General features: G+C 40.2%; 1 protein-coding gene across 8 annotated transcripts in view; it reads left to right on the top strand.

Annotated features, from left to right (window-relative positions):
• The window catches only part of Map7d2 (MAP7 domain containing 2), a 116,174-nt gene extending 96,744 nt beyond the window's left edge, over nucleotides 1-19,430 (top strand). For 4 of the 8 annotated variants that reach the window (XM_057759367.1, XM_057759365.1, XM_057759366.1 and 1 more), the window contains 7 exons: nucleotides 5,782-5,986; nucleotides 6,700-6,804; nucleotides 8,177-8,233; nucleotides 8,945-9,023; nucleotides 10,243-10,429; nucleotides 12,775-13,050; nucleotides 17,978-19,430. In XM_057759367.1, the coding sequence (XP_057615350.1) occupies nucleotides 5,782-5,986; nucleotides 6,700-6,804; nucleotides 8,177-8,233; nucleotides 8,945-9,023; nucleotides 10,243-10,429; nucleotides 12,775-13,024 (883 nt within the window). In that variant the 3' untranslated portion in view covers nucleotides 13,025-13,050; nucleotides 17,978-19,430. The remainder of the gene's footprint in view (nucleotides 1-5,781; nucleotides 5,987-6,699; nucleotides 6,805-8,176; nucleotides 8,234-8,944; nucleotides 9,024-10,242; nucleotides 10,430-12,774; nucleotides 13,051-17,977) is intronic. The other 4 variants (XM_057759370.1, XM_057759368.1, XM_057759369.1 and 1 more) reach the window with 1 other exon arrangement.
• The last annotated feature ends 779 nt before the right edge of the window (nucleotides 19,431-20,209 follow it).

Below are 20,209 nucleotides of genomic sequence, written 5' to 3'. Positions count from 1 at the left end.
CCTCACTCATAATGTTTTCTAGCTCCATCCATTTTCCTGCAAAATTTAAGATGTTGTTATTTTTCTCTGCTGCGTAGTACTTCATTGTATAAATGGACCACATTTTCCTTATCCATTCTTCAGTTGAGGGGCATTTAGGCTGTTTCCAGATTTTGGATATGACAAATAATGCTGCTGTGAGCATAGTGGTATGATTGAGCATTCTTTGGCTATATACCCAAAAGTGGTATTGCTGGGTCTTAGGAAAGGTTGTTTCCTAGTTTTCTAAGAAATCGCCATACTGATATCAAAGGGGCTGTGCCAGCTTGCATTTCCACTAGCAATGCAGGAGTGTTCACTTTACCCCATAACCTCTCCAGCATAAGTTGTCATCAGTGTTTTTGATCTTGGTCGTTCTTTTTTTTTTTTTAAATATTTATTTATTATGTATACAGTATTCTGCTTGTAGCACCAGAAGAGGGCCCCAGATCTCATTACAGATGGTTGGGAGCCACTGTGTGGTTGCTGGGTATTGAACTCAGGACCTTTGGAAGAGCAGTCAGTGCTCTTAACCTCTGAGCCATCTCTCCAGCCCTGATCTTGACCATCTTACAGTTGTAAGATGGAATCTCAGAGTTGTTTTGATTTGCATTTTTTGATGGCTAAGGATGTTTAGCATTTCCTTAAGTGTCTTTCAACCATTTTAGATTTCTTGATCAGCTTTTTGCCTGAGAAGTCCTCCCTGAATACAGTGTTGCTGGCTATTGTCTCTGCCATGCTTATTTAGACATACATATTTATACACATTTCTCCTGGCTTCAAAATATTTATGGCTGACAGTTCATGCAACAATGTGTTAAGTGAACTTGTTCTCATCTCTCTTTCTGACTTCATTTTCTATTTACCTTGCATTTATCACCTATTTTTGAAGCTAACTGTAGCTTTGTTTTATAAACCTGTACTTTCTGGAACGCAGTGAAGATTCCTGAATCTGTGCCTAAGCCCTGAATTTAATCTAAAGCTGCATTGTCTATACCATAGTGCTTATGTATATGTAACTGTAAATTGAAGAAAATTCAGTTCTTTAGCCTTAATAGACACATATCATTGTTTATAGCCACATGTGGCTAGTAGTTACCAGAATAAACACATAATTCTTTTTTTAATTTTATTGATTTTTATTGAGCTCTACCTCCCTGCCTCTCCCCTCCCCTTCAACCCTGTCCCAAGGTCCCCATGCTCACAATTTACACAGGAGATCTTGTCTTTTTCTACTTCCCATGTCTATTAGATCTATGTATGTCTCTCTTAGGGTCCTCATTGTTGTCTAGGTTCTCTGGGATTGTGATTTGTGGGCTGGTTTTCTTTGCTTTATGTTTAAAAACTCACTTATGAGTGAGTAAATGTGATAATTGTCTTTTTGTGTCTGGGTTACCTCACTCAAAATAATGTTTTCTAGCTCCATCCATTTTCCTGCAAAATTCAAGCTGTTGTTATTTTTTTCTGCTGTGTAGTACTCCATTGTGTAAATGTACCACATTTTCCTTATCCATTCTTTGATCGAGGGGCATTTAGGTTGTTTCTCTGCTCTGGCTATGACAAACAATGCTGCTATGAACATAGTTGAGCACACGTCCTTGTGGCATGATTGAGCATCCTTTGGATATATACCCAACAATGGTATTACTGGGTCTTGAGGAAGGTTGAAGAATAAATACATAATTCTATAAATTATTTCCTTCTCAGAAAGTTCTGTTAACTAGCTTTTGTCTTTAGTCAAAACATATATATATATAATTGTGTCCCATATTTACCTCAAATTCAGCATCTTGAAGGCATAAATAAGTATACATCACTCAGACTTCTTGTTCATTTCATGCACTCCATGTTATTCCAAAGTTAGACATCTCAGAGCTGCTTTCTACATTTCCATTATCCTTCACATTACATCAGTTGTTATGTAAGTCTTCATTGGCGCTCATCTTAGCATCTCTATTCTCCACTATGCTCCTCCCACACCAGATAGGTCAACTAGACTGTATCTGTGGAATCTTTTGTTTGTTTGTTTGTTTGTTTGTTTGAGACAGGGTTTCTCTGTGTAACTGGCTGTCCTTAAACTTGCTTTGTAGACCAGGCTGGCCTTGTATTCACAGAAATCTGCCTACCTCTGCCCCCAAGTGCTGGGATTAAAGGCATGCACTGGCTGTTTGTGGAATCTTAACTGAGTGCTCCAGACCTCCCAGAGCTTGTCCACTGTTCACACTGTTTCCAGAGTGACTTTTCTTAAATAAATTATGGTTGTCCTTGCTAATGAGTCTTTTTTATTTTATTTTTGAGACAGGGTTTCTCTGTAGTTTTTGGTGCCTGTCCTGGAACTAGCTCTTGTAGATCAGGCTGGCCTCAAACTCACAGAGATCCACCTGCCTCTGCCTCCTGAGTGCTGGGATTAAAGGCGTGCGCCACCACCGCATGGCTTCTTGCTAGTAAGTCTTGATTACAGGATTTATCCAAACCTACCAACAATTCTTCCCTGAACTGGCCATTCCTTGTTCCTCTGCCTTCTCTCTCTCTAGGCAAGCCTGCATCCCTCCTCATGTACTCTAGTATGTAGCTCCATACCACAAAAGTCTGGCTTGTGCTTTGTCTCCACATGAGCTCATGCTCCTTGTCACATGATATGTCTTTCTTTCTCAAGATGCAGGTCAACTCACTTTTGTGGCCTTTCTGGTCCTGTATTGGGGAGGAAGCCCTCTTTGAGCTTAGCTTCCAGCTGACTAACATAGCCTCATTTGTTCACAGGCTGTCTCCGTTTTCTAGTTAATACTTTAAAAGGCCAGAGTACAGTCATGGATCACTGTTGGTTGGTACTCAGTGAAGTGGAAGAAGCTCAACTAAAATACCATCAGTGACAACAGTGGGTTAAGTGGACTCACGGGCTGAAATTTCATGATGCAGGCAAAAGAAAAGGGAGTATACAGACTCACACAAGTAAAAAGAAAGAGACAGATTTGGAGGGGATGGTAAAGTTTGATTTGAAGTATTTAAGATGATGGTATACCCAATAAGAAACCATAGAAAGGCAAAAAAGAATCAGTCTGAAAAGCTAAAAAGTAACCATCTGATAGAAGATAAACCTAGATGCCTGCAGAACACACAGATAGTTGGAAATAAAATAGAAGCCTGTGACTTAGGTGAATCTGAGATTAATACACTTAACCCCAAATCAGTTTTCCTCTCTCTTGCCAGAATGTGAAGCTTTGATAGTGCCATATGCGAGGTGAGAAAGGAAAGTACCAGACAGCCTGGGGCTGGAACACAGTGGACATCTCTTGGAATAGGATCATCCCGACATCTGTTTTGTGTAGTTTCAATAGTTAAAGTTGCAGCAGTGTGATTACCAGTTGAGAGAACGTAGCAAAAAATAAAGATACTGCACTAAACTCTGGAAAGTCCACTTATTGTCACCAGCTGTTGAGGCAAATGCTGTCCAAATCATGGATCTGGGAGACTCCCTTTGAAGAAGGGGCTTACTAGGTGTTTTGGCTACTAGGCCCTAAGAGAGCAAAAAGCTTGTCTAGTTCCAGATGGTTGTGATATCAGAGCTTTCTCAGAAGCCCACATAGCAATCCTAGCCTCTGGACTTGGGGATAGCCCAAGATAAACAATGAGATTCTTGGAGTTGGGGCAAGAAACCTGATACCCTAGATTCAATCTGGGAAAGACATTTGTAGAGACTAGCAAACAGGAGAGCTTCCTGGGATTACAGAATACATTACATGTTGAAACTGACACAATGGCTAGGAGTCCATATCAAAGAATATTTGAGTAAGGCTTCTCATGACCAGGCCACACAGCCAACCTGAAGTCATTGTCCAAATGAGAGTACAGGCCTGAATTTGCAGGCAGAGGTCTACAGTGCTATTCATACCTGACTTCTGGCTACCTAAATTTCTAGGTGGCGGGTGGTTTGGGTGCAAGCTAGGGCAGGTGCAGGCCTTCCAAGTGTAGCAACAAGGTAAGACAGAGGTGGAGGGAGATAGGACAGCAACACTCAAATGGCTAGAGGCTGTAAAGAGGGCCTCAAAGGAAGGAAATTTAGTGTTGTCAGGCTGTTGCAAGACATACATATAGGCTTAGACTATATTTGTCTTGATATTTAGGCAATGAACATATTTTTGGAGATAAATTATTAAGAAGATGGGTATAAAGACAGGAAGCATCTTGAAATAGGTAAGAAGGTAACCATAAGCAGAAGGCAGATGGGAGAGCATTTAAGAGGGTGAACTGGATTGCCTGAGACCTGAGTATTTTGCAGCCCATGCAAAGTTGTATGTAGAAGGGTAAAACTGGCATAGGAAGGAATGGGAGCTAGCAAAAGAAGTAAGAGCAATGGGGGAGGGGATGGAATTAACTGCACAAGTGGTAGTAGCATTTATGTCCTTTCCATATTAATCAGAACAAACAGGGAACATTCTCAGTCATAATACAGTGAATGAGTGAAATTTAAGAAGCAAGATGAAATGGCCCCAATTTTCTCTGTAAAGTAGTGGTAATACTGTCAACTAGAATGATGGTAAAGGTTGACAAAAAGTAATTGTCCATATAGAATCCAAGGGATGAGACTAAAAACATATCAGCTGAGACTAAGGAACACAAGATTAATCAGCTTTGTGCCTTTCTCTAGCTAGTCCAGGAAGACAGGGAATGGCATGAGGACTAAGGACTATCCAGGCTGGGAATTGGGAAACAGAGTGGCCTCTGTGTCATCATAGGAATGCTCAGGTGGGGACTAGAGGCATGGGGGAGATCCTGAGGCAAAGAAAAGGGTAGAAGTTGTTTGTACAGTTCTCACTAGGGAAGGTCACCAAAGAGGTAGAAGAATGAGCTAAGATCAGATCAAAGATTGATGGTAAAGATGAAACTTTTTAAATGAAAACTTAAAACACATAGGAATAGTGAACAGTGGAACTCACATATTCATTCACAAGACTAAACAATTCAAGGCCCAGCTCATCACTGGTGTGGGCAAATTATGACAATGAGAGACTCAAGAGAGGGTTTGAAGTGTTAGAGAATAAGAGATGGAGGCCATTATATGAAGACTTGCACCAGTGGCCAATGACAAGAGATATCCATTAACTACTGAATGGTAACACTTTCTGCTTGGTAGGGAAGAAGTCCTGGGATTGGATGGGTATGATAACAAGGATCAAGAGGATGACAGAACTGCTCACAGGTTTGGTGAACTCGAGATTAGTAAAAGAAAAGATTTCTACTGTATGAAGAGAAACTAGAGCCTAGAGGTAGTTTAGTGACAATGACAAATGTGGGCTTGGGTGGCCTATGCTAGAGGGCTGGTGCAAAAGGATGAAATTGTTCTTAAAGGGAGAAGGTTCATCCTTGAAAATTGTGAAATAGTTTCATATGAGAAGTCAGGCTTTTTTGTGCTAGTTTTAAAACTACTTTCAAGGGAAGTGAAGTAGATGTAAGAGGGAATCTTTTCGGTTCGAGAATGAAATTTCCATTGATGCACCGAGGAAAGGATAAGCAGAGGTGGGTAGGTGTATGGGAAGGAATATATGTTTTCTGTGATAATGAGGTTTAAGGAGATTTAGGACCATAAGGGTGTTACTATAACACTTTCAGCCTCTCGCACTCTTGCTCACTTTTTCTTGCTTTCTCTCTCTCTCTCATGCATGTGTATGAACATGTTGAGCTTTACCTGCTATGGTCAGCACATGGTCTTTTAGCAGTTTGCCTTTGGAGTGTGTCATCCTCTAACAGTGCTTTTTTTCTTAAAAGGCTGGAAAAAGAGGAATTGAAAAGAAAGGCAGAAGAGGAAAGGCTACGCCTAGAAGAAGCCCGTAAGCAAGAAGAAGAAAAGAAGCAAGAGGAAGAAGAGAAAAGAAAGGCAGGAGAGAAGGCAAAACAGAAGGCTGAGGAGGAGCTGTTGTCAAAAGAGAAACAAGAAAAGGAAAAACAAGAGAAAGCCATCATTGAAAAGCAGGTACAGTCTGAAGTCTCAGACTTGTTTTTCAATGGTCTTAGTTAATACTGGGCAAAATTTATTCAGTGTGAATGACTCATAATAATAACTTGAAGTTTTTATATAAATTCCATGTGCTGGTTATTAAATATAACTTATATGGAATAAAGTGAAGTTATTAATGTGTGCCATGTGAGCTTGGATTTCTCTTCTAGAGGTAGACATTGGAATAAGAATTTGGGTGCCGCCAGGCGATGGTGGCGCACGCCTTTAATCCCAGCACTCAGGAGGCAGAGGCAGGCAGATCTCTGTGAGTTCGAGACCAGCCTGGTCTACAGAGCTAGTTCCAGGACAGGCTCCAAAACCACTGAGAAACCCTGTCTCGAAAAACCAAAAAACAAAAAGAAGAAGAATTTGGGTGCCACTGGTTTATCTGGGAGAAAAATCCCATTAATCTGGAATGGGAATAAAGTCAGTATAAGTACACTGATGAATGTGGCTGAGTGCCTTTGGGATCTCTGAGGCTAAAGCTCATGACTTAGGATTTTCTCCCTGAGGAGTAAGGAAACTAAACAATTCACTTATCAAAACTATTCCTTATTGTGGAATACTGCTCCTTGGGGGAATTAACTTCTGAAATTGTCTACCTATGTGCACATTTCCTGGCCTGCCCACAAACACAGAGGCCTTCACCATATGTGAGAACTATTTCTTGGTTTATTTGTTTCTTTCAGAAAGAAACAGCAGAAGCAAAGGCACAGGAGGCCGTTAAACAGATGCGTTTAGAAAGAGAACAGATCATGCTGCAGATTGAGCAGGAACGACTGGAGAGGAAGAAGGTAAGAGTTGAGGGATCAGGAAGACTTAAGGAACAGAAAGTGAATCCTCCAGTCTATATCTTTATTATGCTTTTTTGTCATCATGTTCTATTGGTTACTGAGAAAGGAGTGATCATAAAGCTCCACTGGTGGGCTGGAGATGTAACCCAATGGTAAGATTATTTATCACATATAAGCTCATTTTTTCAACCCTCAGCCCTGAAAACAATAGATCTCTTTTTGTGATTTCGAATTTTTCTATCTTGCCTTTCATTTCTGTCAGTTTTGTTACACACACACAGTGTATGTTAAAGCCTTGTTACTTGAATACATATCAGATAATTACATTTTCTTTTGAATTGACAGGTTTTTTCTATGAAATTTCCTCTCTAGTTCATTCTTTTGTTTGTTTGTTTGCTTTTGAAGATGATGTTTCTTTGTAGTACTGGCTGTCCTAGAACTTACCCTGTAGATCAGGCTAGCCTTGAACTCAGAGATCTGCTTGTTTCTGCCTCCTAAGTGGAGTGTTGGGACTAAAGGCATGTGCCAACATTCCCAGTGTTAGCTCTAATACTATTTCTTAAAGTCTCCTTTGGCAGCCTTTTTTTTTTTTTTTTTTTTTTTTTTTTTTTGGCTTTTTCGAGACAGGGTTTCTCCGTAGCTTTTGGTTCCTGTCCTGGAGCGAGCTCTTGTAGACCAGGCTAGCCTCGAACTCACAGAGATCTACCTGCCTCTGCCTCCCGAGTGCTGGGATTAAAGGCATGTGCCACCACCACCCGGGCAGCCTTTTTATGATTAATGTCTTGATGGTAAATCTTTTTCCATATTTTTCTTTTAACCAGTGTGTTTTTATGAGCATCCTTTGTAAATAACATATAGTCAGGACTTGTTTTCTGAATCTAATATAACAGTTTTTGTCTTTCAATTGAAATATTTATTCCTTTTAAATAATCTACTTACATATAAAGTTGGATTTAAGGAGACTGATTATGAAGAACTGTTTTTGTGGTGTTCTGGGCCCAGTGTGGGCTTTGTATTGCTATAGGTCTAGGAGCTAAGAGATCTGTGACCCATCCTGAGCTACTGTTCAACTTTGCTTTCTATAGCAGTCCTCTTGAATGACATTTAAGGAGGAGAAAGCTGGTATACAAACTGTATGTTAATTCTAGATCTGTATTTGTGTACTCCTTTGATCTTGTTTGTAGCAGCGGAAGACTTCTGCAGAACCAATGGAAACCTTTCTCTGGTACTTTTCATCTGCTAACATTTATCTTTTACATGTTTTTGAGAAATATGAATTGCATATGGAGCCAACTTTTAAAAAACTTTATTCTTACTTAATTTAATTTATTCTTACATTTTTTTTTAATTCTCTTACACGTTCCACACACAGAGAATAGATGAAATCATGAAGAGAACAAGGAAGAGTGATGCGTCTCTAGAAGTGAAGGTGGGAATTCAGATAACCATTATGTCGTGAGTGAAGAAGAGCAGAATACATTTAGTGATGTTGAAGGTTTGAGACAAATGTCTAGAAAAAATAGACTTATCCTCTTTTGTTCAAGACAAGGCTCAGAACGGAACTGAGACCTGAAAGGAAAGAGAAATTTCAGCGATGAAGAAAGTAAAAGATTCCCTCAGAGCAGTGGGATAGTGACACAAGGAAAGACACAGTAATTTGAAGAGAAAAGTGACATAATAATTAATAAAAACACAGAGCATCAAAGACTCACTTCCTGCTATGTCCCAGAAGGGTTCTGAATACTCCTTGGTGCTTTTTTTTTGTTTGTTTGTTTGTTTCTGTTTTTTTGTTTTTCGAGACAGGGTTTCTCTGTTGTTTTGGAGCCTGTCCTGGAACTAGCTCTTGTAGACCAGGCTGGTCTCGAACTCACAGAGATCCACCTGCCTCTGCCTCCCGAGTGCTGGGATTAAAGGCGTGCGCCACCACTGTCCGGCTACTCCTTGGTGCTTTAAAAAAGTGTTTTTCTTTATAGTGTCAATATTTCAACCTTTATTGCCTTCCTAATTTCTTCTCCAGTCATTGCCATTGAGTTTTTAAAAACTTTTATTTCCTTTTATAGTTATTTTTTATTGGATACTTTTTCTTTTTTTTCCTCCCTTCCCCATTCTTTTGTAGTCATCCCCTTCTGTTTGTTTCTAGAAGGAAGACCCCAAAGTGGAGATTCAGCCTGTGGTAGATGTGGAAAATAAGACAAGACCAGTTGTCCCCAACAAAATAGGTGAGTGAGTCGGGCGGTGGTGGCGCACGCCTTTAATCCCAGCACTCGAGAGGCAGAGGCAGGTGGATCTCCGTGAGTTCGAGACCAGCCTAGTCTACAAGAGCTAGTTCCAGGACAGGCTCCAAAGCCACAGAGAAACCTTGTCTCGAAAAATAAAAAAAATAAAAAAAAAAAAACCAGGTGAGTGTGAGGTCTGGTGTTTGGGTCCTTTAGGTGAGGAGAACTAGTGAACATTACTGCTGGGGCTGGGGTTCAGGGGAGTGCAGCAAGGTCCCAAGGCAGTGTGGCTGCTGGCAGTTTTGCCTCCTAGGACATCTTTCCAGCATAAGGGCTGTTGACTACATTTGGGAAACCACTGCCTTTCTCACCTGCTCTAATAACTGATGCATGGCCCAGGATGCTTTCCAGGGACCTTGACTATACATCAGGTGTAGTGATATTTCATTTGTATTTTAATAGATAAAGCTTGTCTGAAGGTCAGAGAGTGAAACAGCCTCACTGGTCAGCCATACATACCAGGCAGTGGTGACACACACCTTTAATCCCAGTAGTCACACTAGTTTACCAAAGAAACTGGGTGGTAGTGGTGCACGCCTTTAATTCAACCACTAGAGAGGTATATAAGACAGGAGAAGACAGCTCTCAGTTTGGTCTCATTCTGAGAATTCCTGGAGGCAGGATTGCCATTTCAGACTGAGGTAGAGGTAAGAGGCCAGTGACTGGCTGCTTTGCTCATCTGACCTTCAGGTTGAACCCCAATATCTATCTCTGAGGTTTTATTATTTGTGCTACAATCAGGTATTACTAAGAACTGTCTTGCCGGGCGGTGGTGGCGCATGCCTTTAATCCCAGCACTTGGGAGGCAGAGGCAGGCGGATCTCTGTGAGTTCGAGACCAGCCTGGTCTACAAGAGCTAGTTCCAGGACAGGCTCCAAAACCACAGAGAAATCCTGTCTCGAAAAACCAAAAAAAAAAAAAAAGAACTGTCTTATCTCTTAAACTGAGTCCCTGTAGACACTGATAGTTTGATTATATTTTCTTCTCCTTTGTGAAGCTGATTGCATGGAGTTATTGGCAGTTCTTTTCACTAAACAAACAAAAGACGCCATTGTATTACTGGCGAAAGAAAGGATGAAAATAATTGCCTGGTTATGTGTTTCTTACTACTTTATCAAATTTGAAAGTTTTGATTCATCTGAAGACTTGCGTTCTTGTTCAGAAATCAGTGGATTGAACACCTGTCAGGAAGTAAATGACTCAGAGCATGCTGCTCCAGAAACTTTTCCCCAAGACATTTTCTCCAATGGTCTTAAACCAGTTGGGGCACCTGTTCATCTGGAGGGCCTTGATGGGAAATCCAACAGTCTGGATGATTCAACTGAAGAAGTTCAGTCTATGGATGTGAGGTATGTTATTTATTTTGCATTTAATTTTGATCTCTTTGCCAGTTACTGCCAGTTGCTCCATCTTTTCCCACCTTTTTCATTTTTTTTAGTTGTTTGTTTAAAATACACCTTTTCTCATTTTATCTCTTCACTCATCTTCCCCATCCATAATGAAATCTCCTCGAAAGGAGGTTTTGCTGGTATAGGAAAGGTGTCACTGGTGTAATATAAGTGTCTTGAGTTTGGCATCCTAGAAGCAGAATGGAAGATGGGGTTTCATGGCTTGTCATTTACTGGAGAAAGACTGTAGAGGGAGGGAAGGCACTAAGCAAGATGTGTTCTCAATCTCCCGGGAAATCTAAAGGTTGGTTTTCCACTAGGGTATCATTTTTTATCACTATATATAGTAATATATATTAGTCATTCAGTGTGGACAAGGCACTGCATGTTGGATAATGCAGGAGTAACTGTGACCATAGTGGCTCCTGTCAGTTAAAAGAAATTGTCGAAAGTAAAGGTAGCAGCTGTGAATCTTTGACTATGCAGCACTCTGAAGCTGGGAAGTAGGTGCACCTGCACCTGCAAGTAAAGGAGGTATAGCCCAACCACCAACAGGGTCTCCTCTGTCTACAAAGTCACCAGCAGAGAAAATTCTGTATAGACTCATAGTGGGGCTTCCCACCAACCCTCAACTGGATATTCCCATATCCCCAACACAGCCTTCCCCTGACTGATGCCACTCTGCTCCCAGGAAAGAAAAATAGAGGTGATCATAACTGTTAACACACCCATATTGAGCCAAGTGTGTTTTATTTTATGTTTTGGGATTTTTTGTGTTGAGGGGAGGAAGACATGGTACCACTAGCTAGGATTCATAAAAGTGAATGGGCTTCATACACTGAATTTTTAGAGAGAGGCATCTACTGAAACCACATGTAAACTTATGGTGGCATTCTCTTTATTGTTGTTGATGGTGGTTGTAGTGGGTTTTTTGAGACAGAGTTTCATGTAGCTCAGGCTGGCCTCAAAATCACTGTGTGCTTCACACTGACCTTGAACTTTTAATTCTCCTAAGTAATGGTATTGTGCACCCATGTCCAAATTTTATCTGTGTTCTTGAGTTGAAATGAAGGGAATCGTTTGGAAAGGTGTGGGTGGGGCCAGATGTTTCTACTTAATAAGGCAGCTTGCACAGATACTCGAAGATCAGTTATTGTGCCTTACCTTGGCTCAGGTGTGAGGGCAGTAGATCCTTTGAGCTTCTACAAACCGACTGGGTTTTCTAGTTTCTTCCCTAAGATCTCATGAAGGAAGAAGAGCCTGGCATCAGCCTTATTCTAGATGTTAAGAGTCTTCTGGGACAGGCCCTTCATTCCTAGCCTACTAGTCTTCTGGACCTGGATATGTTCCTTTGCATATCCTGTGGCAGACAGCAACAGTGAAACGCCTCTTATCTCTAGGGAAAGGAAGAAAAAGCTAGCCTCAGTTGGGTACATTTAGATAAGTCCGGGTGGATTGGAAGCCTGGTTTTATTTATTTATTTTTTTTTTGGTTTTTTGAGACAGGGTTTCTCTGTGGTTTTGGAGTCTGTCCTGGAACTATCTCTTGTAGACCAGGCTGGTCTCGAACTCACAGAGATCCGCCTGTCTCTGCCTCCCGAGTGCTGGGATTAAAGGCGTGCCCACCACCGCCCGGCATGGAAGCCTGGTTTTAGAAAGGCAGTGGTTGAGATTGGGTCTGTAGTTGCCTAGGGTTACAGTGAGTTCCATGTTCCCATTCTCCAACCTTAACTAAGCACATACTTCACTTCATGTGGCCCGGCATCAACTATTCTCAGCATAGTTATTTCACATCTCAAAAGAGTAGTAGGAGGAAGAAAAAAATTCTTCCCATTTTACAGGGGGAGGAAACTGAGGCCAAGGACAGAAAAAAACAGCTCACCATAGACAGTACTACTGTAAGGGCAGCACCAGGAGACCCCAGGGCAAATTAGGGCCCTTTTCAGCTCACTTTGAACTTTTAGTCTTTACTTACTCTTGGAATGTCCCAGCCTAAAAGCTCCGGGAGGGCATTGCTTCTCTGTAATAATGTGGTGGTGCCTGTAGGTTTTTTCCTTCAACCCTCAGACACTGAGTTCACTCTTCTTCACTGCCCTGCCTGCCTGCTTCCCTTGTTCTCATCTACAAGGATTTTGTGTCTACCAGCTTACCAGATGTGAACTCAGTTGTTTTCTTACCTCATCTTTTCCATAAGATCAGTATAGCAAAACCACATAAAAAGAACAAAGTACATTAACACATCATATTTTATTCTCATGTTTTCTCTCCTCTCTGTCTCTCATTCTATGTTTCCCTCATCTCTTCTAGTCCTGTTTCCAAAGAAGAGCTTATATCCATCCCAGAATTTTCACCAGTGAGTGAAATGATTCCTGGAATGTCTCTGGACCAAAATGGAACTGGTAATGCCCGGGCACTTCAAGATATCTTAGATTTTACTGGCCCGCCTACGTTCCCCAAGAAATCCAGTGAAAATCTCAGCCTTGATGACTGTAACAAAAACCTCATCGAAGGATTTAACAGTCCTGGGCAAGAAACTACTCTGAACACCTTCTGTTGACAAAGACAGCATTCTTTTAATGAAAGGTATAGTCTTTTAATGATACTCTAAATATATAATTCCCCAACTGAGATTGGTAAAGATTGAATAAATACCACCCAGCCTCTTGAACAACTAATTTTATTTGAAAATAACAAATAAAAAATTGAAAATAAATGAGTATTTATTGCAGCACACACAGAAGGAGAAAGATTCTAAGTAATTCCTTTATATGTGAGTCCCAAATGTAGTATCCTACTCACGTTGTCCTCTTTGTTTGTAGTTTTGGGTAGAAAGGTTGAGAACGTGTGATGGCCAATCTATTTCAGGTAGCATCTTTTTCAGAGGCCAGGAGAGAATACTGAGGGTAATTCTTCCAAATTGAACTTCTCCTATTAGTTTTTTTCCATGATGTCCCATTCTCTACCTATAAACACTCATATAGACTGATGAATCAAATGGTCAGATGTTCTATTGATCTATTCTGGATCCTTCCCAACCAGACATCTGTTTTTGGATCCTAACTTAAATGAGAGGAAAGAACTTTAGTTTTGTACCCTGAAAGTTTTCCCCCACCACTGAGCTTGTTTGTTGCCAAAGTGCTTTTGTTCTCACTGGCACTCTGATGCTCACTCTTACATGATTTCTCAGTTTCTATCATTTTGGCTTCTGGAGTTTCTTATTCTCTCCCTTTCCCCCTCTCCATGCTGTGTGTTACATGCTAAGCTCATATTCTACTACTGAACAACACTGGTCACTCTCGTGTGAGAGTCTTTATCAGTTATATGCACTATACACTTGTGTACACTTATATTTTACATTTGATTTATTTCAATTTAGGTCCTATTAAGAGTGCTTACTGTTCTTGACTTCTCCAAGGACTTATTTTTGAACAGTACAAATATAATTAGGGTCTATAATCAAATCCTTGGAGAAGTCAGTAATTTCTATTGCTCCTACCATTTTATATTATTTTTTCGGGTTTTTTTTTTTTGTGTGTGTGTGTATGGTGTCTGCTTGTGTATGCACAAGTGCTCTCCACCATATTCCTTTGAGACAGGGTCTGTCGCTAAACCTGGAGCTTTTTTTTTTTTTGCCTAGGTTATCTGAACAATGAGCTGCAGCAATCCTACCCCCACCCTACACTGTGATTACCAGTACCTGTGGCCATGCACATCTTCTATGTGTGTGCTGGGGAATCTGTACGCATCCTGATGCCTTCACAGCGAGCACTTTCCCTACTGAGCCTTCTTCCCAGTCCTCCTGTCATTGTACACTCTTAAAAAGGTTTTTGGCTCTTACAATTCCATCACTTTTTTTATGGTTCTGTATTCTTCTAATAGAAATTTGATTCCTAACCTGATTTAGTGTAATTTTTATATCCAAATACAATAATAGAACGGAAAGACTACAAAGTTGTATTTTGTGTACTTATTTCCACGTGACCTCAGTCCTTGCCTGTAGAATCTATAGTATAGACAGTGGGCTCTCGAGACTCCTTCAGTCAGTTTTCTGCAGAGTCATTGGAGTCCTTTGACACAGGAGAGGAAATACAAAACAAACCACTTTTAATATTTTGAGAGAGGCTCTCACATAGACTAGGTTGACCTTGAACTTATTATGTAGACTAGAATGATCTTGAACTTCTGCAAGAGTGGCTGCTTTCTTGAACACTGAAAATACAAATTTACCTGAGCATTCTGTCTCCTTGACAGTTGCATGGCTTAGTATTCATTAAGAGGTTTCTTTTGTTGTTAGTATACCTTGATTTAATTAACTTCCATTCAATTCACTTACCTCACTATCCAGCTTTAGACTAGTGCCCAAATCCTTCTAAACCAATGGTGGTTTATTGCCACAGTGCTTGAGATATTAAACACTTCATGGTTTGTATGCAAGGATAATCTTGGTGGCTTGGAGCATCCCATTCTTCCCTCCCTCATCCTTCTTGAAACTGTGTTGTAATATGAGCGGCAGGGCTGCGTCCCCGGCACCCGGCCGCCCGCATGGCTAGTTTATGCCCCAAAATAATTACACGGAAACTGTATTCTTTTAATCACTGCCTGGCCCATTAGTTCCGGCCCCTTATTGGCTAGCTCTTACATATTGATCTAACCCATTTCTAATATTCTGTGTAGCCCACGAGCTGGCTTACCAGGAAAGATCTTAACCTGCGTCTGTCTGGAGTGAGAGAATCATGGCGACTCCTGACTCGGCTTCTTTCTCCCAGAATTCTGTCTGTTTACTCCACCCACCTAAGGGCTGGCCTATAAATGGGCCAAGGCGGTTTCTTTATTAAATGAAAGTAATTCCTCCATCATTTCCCCTTTTTCTGTTTAAACAAAAAAGAAAGGCTTTCACTTTAACATAGTAAGATTACATATAGCAAAACAGTTATCAAGCAAGAATTACAGTTATAATATTTATATCTATTTTATCATAACTAAGGAAAACTATAACTATCTATCCATTCTTCAACTCCATCAAAGACTCCAGAAGGATATAATATTACCTAAGTAAACAATAAATAAGAAACGTCAAACTCTAGAAATGACAGAGACATCTCACTGCCTGGACAGTCACCCAAAGTTCTTTTTTACCGTTGGGGCATCCATCTTCAGCCTTCAGGCCCATAGTATCCAGCAGACATTTTCATCAAGCAGGAAATTCCAAAGACAGTTTAGTCACTTTTTGTTGTGTCCTGCAGAATGTCTTGCAGACTCTTTTATGAGTCAGGAACCCCGAAAGACCATCTCACCTTTAGGCAAGTTCAGAAGTCCTCTTTCTGCGGGTTGTGTTCAGTTTATGCAACAGTCCAGGCAAGATAGTTTCTTGCCCAAATGGCTATCAAACTCCATAAGGAGCCTCTTCAATGCCCATTATCCTCTTGAAGTAGATTGGTGCTGCCAGGAGCAGACGTGTCTCATTGTCATGAAAAGCCCTAAATTATTAAAACACTTAAATGCCATATTCTGTAGCCTTTGAAAGATATGAAGAATGCCTATCTGAAATATATCTATGCATATCTAGAAAATCTAAATAACATGACTACAAGCTTGACTATTATTGATGATTATCCATTAATAACCTATATTTCCTATTTTACATAACATTTTTAAATGAACTACACAATCACAATACCTTAATCAAGATCAGAAATACATATACATATAACAAAATTGACCTTAAAATCTATACAAATGCAAATTATTCATATCTATATCATATCCCCCTTTAAATGTAAAAGAATATTCATAAACAATATTTGGGAATATGGGCGCAGTTTTTTCTCTCCAAACTGCTTCCTGCTGAATGGGGGCGCTGTATTCAGATCTTTCATGGTGTAACCTGTGTGTCAGGGTCATCTCAGTCGGCAGTTGAGTGAATTTTCTGAAGGTGTTCACAGCAACCTTTCAGGAGGGCGTGGTCTATCATACCATATCGGGATAGACGCAATCCACAGAGTCTCATCCTCTGTGAAAACAAAAGAAGACCTTCTCCAAAGCATCATATCCTTAGACCCATATTCTGAAATCATAATACCCTTATATCCATTCTGGTTTAGCTTGGCAGCCCATATAATGAAATGTCTCTCTGTACTTAGCTCCTTCACAGTCAAAAATTTTAAAGAAAACACAATAATACAAAGAATCCAGACTCTCTGTGAATTTTCCATTTTTACGTGGCTTATTTTTCTTTATTTCTTTTAATCTATAACTATCTGTACTCTGTCTCTTTAAAGACTTTATCCTTTTTTTTAAGACATTAACTTTATTCTTTATATATATATTTTTCTCTCTCTCAAGCCTACGTACATTCATCCAACAGTGTCTGAATCAGTTCTATTGTGAATCTAATTTTTTTACTATCCAGGAGCACTTTGTTTTGTGCTTTTAAATCGCTAAGCACTTAAGAATCTAAGCTGTGACATTCCTAGGTCAAAAACAGGTACTGCCTGCTTGCCCCGCCCAGTCCAACATGGCGGAGCCGCTCGTGCCTCTGATTCTTGCACATTGCACCAGTAGCGTGGTGGAGCTGCTTGTGCCTCTGAGCCGCAGCACAAAATGACTTTCTTTTAGGCACACAGTGAGTCTAGTTGCCATCAAACAAATCGTAGCACTTTAGTCCAAATGCTCCATTTAAAAGCTCTGTCTCCCGCAGGAGCCAGACAGAGATCTTGATGGCGGCACAGCCCAGAAAGCCGGCATTTTAAAACAGCCAGTTTTTTCCTGTTGCTGAGTCAGGACAATTTCTTTGCCGCACACAACCCACAAACAGCATAAAGCTGTCTTAATTCTCTCTCTGTCCTTTTTAAGCCCTCTCAGGTTTTACGTGGAGTTCATTAGCACGTTGGGTGCCACTCTGTTGTAATATGAGCGGCAGGGCTGCGTCCCCGGCACCCGGCCGCCCGCATGGCTAGCTTATGCCCTGATATAATTACACCTCAATTGTATTCTTTTAATCACTGCCTGGCCCATTAGTTCCGGCCCCTTATTGGCTAGCTCTTACATATTGATCTAACCCATTTCTAATATTCTGTGTAGCCCACGAGCTGGCTTACCAGGAAAGATCTTAACCTGCGTCTGTCTGGAGTGAGAGAATCATGGCGACTCCTGACTCGGCTTCTTTCTCCCAGAATTCTGTCTGTTTACTCCACCCACCTAAGGGCTGGCCTATAAATGGGCCAAGGCGGTTTCTTTATTAAATGAAAGTAATTCCTCCATCAAAACTGTGCACTACTCCTACTTCCTCATTGGAGAACTGTTCTTCGCTCAAGGGCAGAAAATCTCAAAACATCTGCCAATTTAAAAGAAGTCCCGTATGAGGAACATTTGACCCTACTAAAAGAATGATTCTGTAAAAACTGCTACTCTATTTCTCTTGAGAAATATTGTATTAGCCAAGGAAGAACTAGAGTGCAAGATACTGGTTTCTGCCTTGATCTTACCTGGTTTTGCTTTTGAATTGACACAGGTGGTGTTTGGATCACCCATGAAGCTGTCGGTATTAAATCTGAGCTGCTAGCCACCTGAAGAAGCTTCTTTCGCCTTTAACCGCTGGATTCCAAATTACTAGATCAGAATGTAACTGTATTCCTAGGTTGTTTGACAAACACTGGCCTCTCTTGGTAGAAACCTTGAGATTTTTGCCTTGTTGGGCTTTAGCAAAGTTTCATTTTATGGTTCTATTTATGAGCTTCTGCTGCTGCTAAAGCATTTCCTTATCCTTCTCTGATATCATATCCTGCGTGATGCTGACTGGGAACCTCACTTTAGGACACTTGCATTCCCAGAGTTGGAGCACATAGACATTTAGATGTCTCTTCCTATAAAAATCTTCTATTTATCCACACTCTAGTTAAACATGTACTTGACTTGGGCTGCTTATTATATTCCTGTATTTTTTTAGTGGGGGAGAAATCTAGCCATTTTCTCTCCCTCTCAGGTTTCTGTTAATTTATTGTTATTATTAAGCTTCATCACCTGCAGAACATTAGTCCATATTACTTGTTTGGACATTAAGTAAGTTCGGTTGAATAAATAATTAAATAGTGGCAATTATTTCTTTCCCCTTATGCATACATGGGCAACATATGATACCAAGGACCTTTTCATATCATGCCTTTAAAATCTTCAAATTGTCACTCCAAACCATTGAATGACTTTTCAGCTGAATGAATCACATCTCCTGCAGGTGGTTGTTTTTATGGTTTTGCTATTGTTTTTATATTGGCTCTTGGGAGATTCTTTTTGTTCGCTCCTATGTTTGCTTAACTGTAATAAAAATAAAGTTACAGTGCTTTGAAAAGGGGCCTGAAGTTGGTCCCAGTATGTCACTTTAATAGACTTTAACGTTAAAAAGTCTGAACGTGGAAAAAATGACACTAGAATGTATCACTCCATACATTTTATGCCATATAATGCTATATTTAAAATTTTCATTTCTTGTGGTGAAATGTAGCTTTACTATTAAAATGACCTTTTCTTTGGAACTTTTTGTTTTGACTTTTACCTTAAGCCTTTTGAAAAGATCTGTAATTTTGAGATTTACAACCAAGAGTTATAAACAAATCTCAGTAGTGATCTTGTTCTGTACTTTTAAAGCTGGTACAGTTTAAGAATGTATTAGTCTCAGAAGCTATGTATGTTTATGTGATATAGTCTAAATAAAATGCATACCTCTAAAAATGTGCCCTTGACCTTGGTGAATATATCAAAGGAGATATATCTTTTATGACAAGCACACAGATGATAGCATGGCTTGACATCTAAAAATATGACTGGGCATTTTTCTTAAAGCTTTATTTTGCTAAGCATCCATCTCATTGAGCTCCATTGTACCTCACAGCACACTGTGATTATGTGATGCCTCATTTGCATGATGTGTACATTCTGTTTAATGTTAAATACATTTTCATTGAAGAGTCTGATGGCTTGCTAGTGTTTTGTTTCTGTACACTCAGTAAAGAAACTTGCCAAAACCAACTTAGATTTTTAAAACCTGAAACCAGGTAGAGCAAAAAGACCAATTGATTTCTGTGTAGGTGTTCTTCCTCTGCCAAATCATTAAAAATTCCTCAGTTGTCAAGTGGAGCCAGCTGTGACTTTGGTGGTGGCCTGTCCCTAGAACATGATGAGCTTCAGAGAATGTTAGGTTGCTGTGCTTTCATACAAGAAATGGTTCAAGCAGTTGTTAGCTAAGTGAAGAAATAACTGATTGTGGTATAATTGATGAGACTTTGATATAGTATTTTGGCATTCAGATGAATGTAATGGTAGTATTGGTTCTTACTTTCAAGGATGTGGAAACCCCAGACCTGATGGTTTTTTTTTTTTTTTTTTTTTTTGCTTGTGGCTTGTGGTATGATTTTTTCCTGGGGAGATATGAACAAGTATCTGTTCACCCAAGATAGGCACTGACAGTGACATAAACTCAAGCCTGGCTTAGTGAACCAATTAGTTTATTGGGGTTCCTTCAGGTATAGGGACAAGAGATCATTTACAGGCACACAGATGAATGAACAGTAACTGTATCACATAAAAACTACCTCAGTGTGGTGATGACTCTCAAAAACTCAATTGCTGGTATAACTAACTGGAGGTTTCTCATTCCGTCTTGCCCTGCAGCTGCTTTTAAAATAACCACTCAGGGGCTTGAGAGATGGCGCAGAGATTAAGAGCACTTCCTGCTCTCCCAAAGGTTCTA

The sequence above is a fragment of the Chionomys nivalis genome, chromosome X (genome assembly GCF_950005125.1).
Source record: "Chionomys nivalis chromosome X, mChiNiv1.1, whole genome shotgun sequence".
Taxonomy (NCBI): Eukaryota; Metazoa; Chordata; class Mammalia; order Rodentia; family Cricetidae; genus Chionomys; species Chionomys nivalis.
Note: the sequence above shows the minus strand (reverse complement) of the source record. Positions and strands in the feature narration are given on the sequence as shown.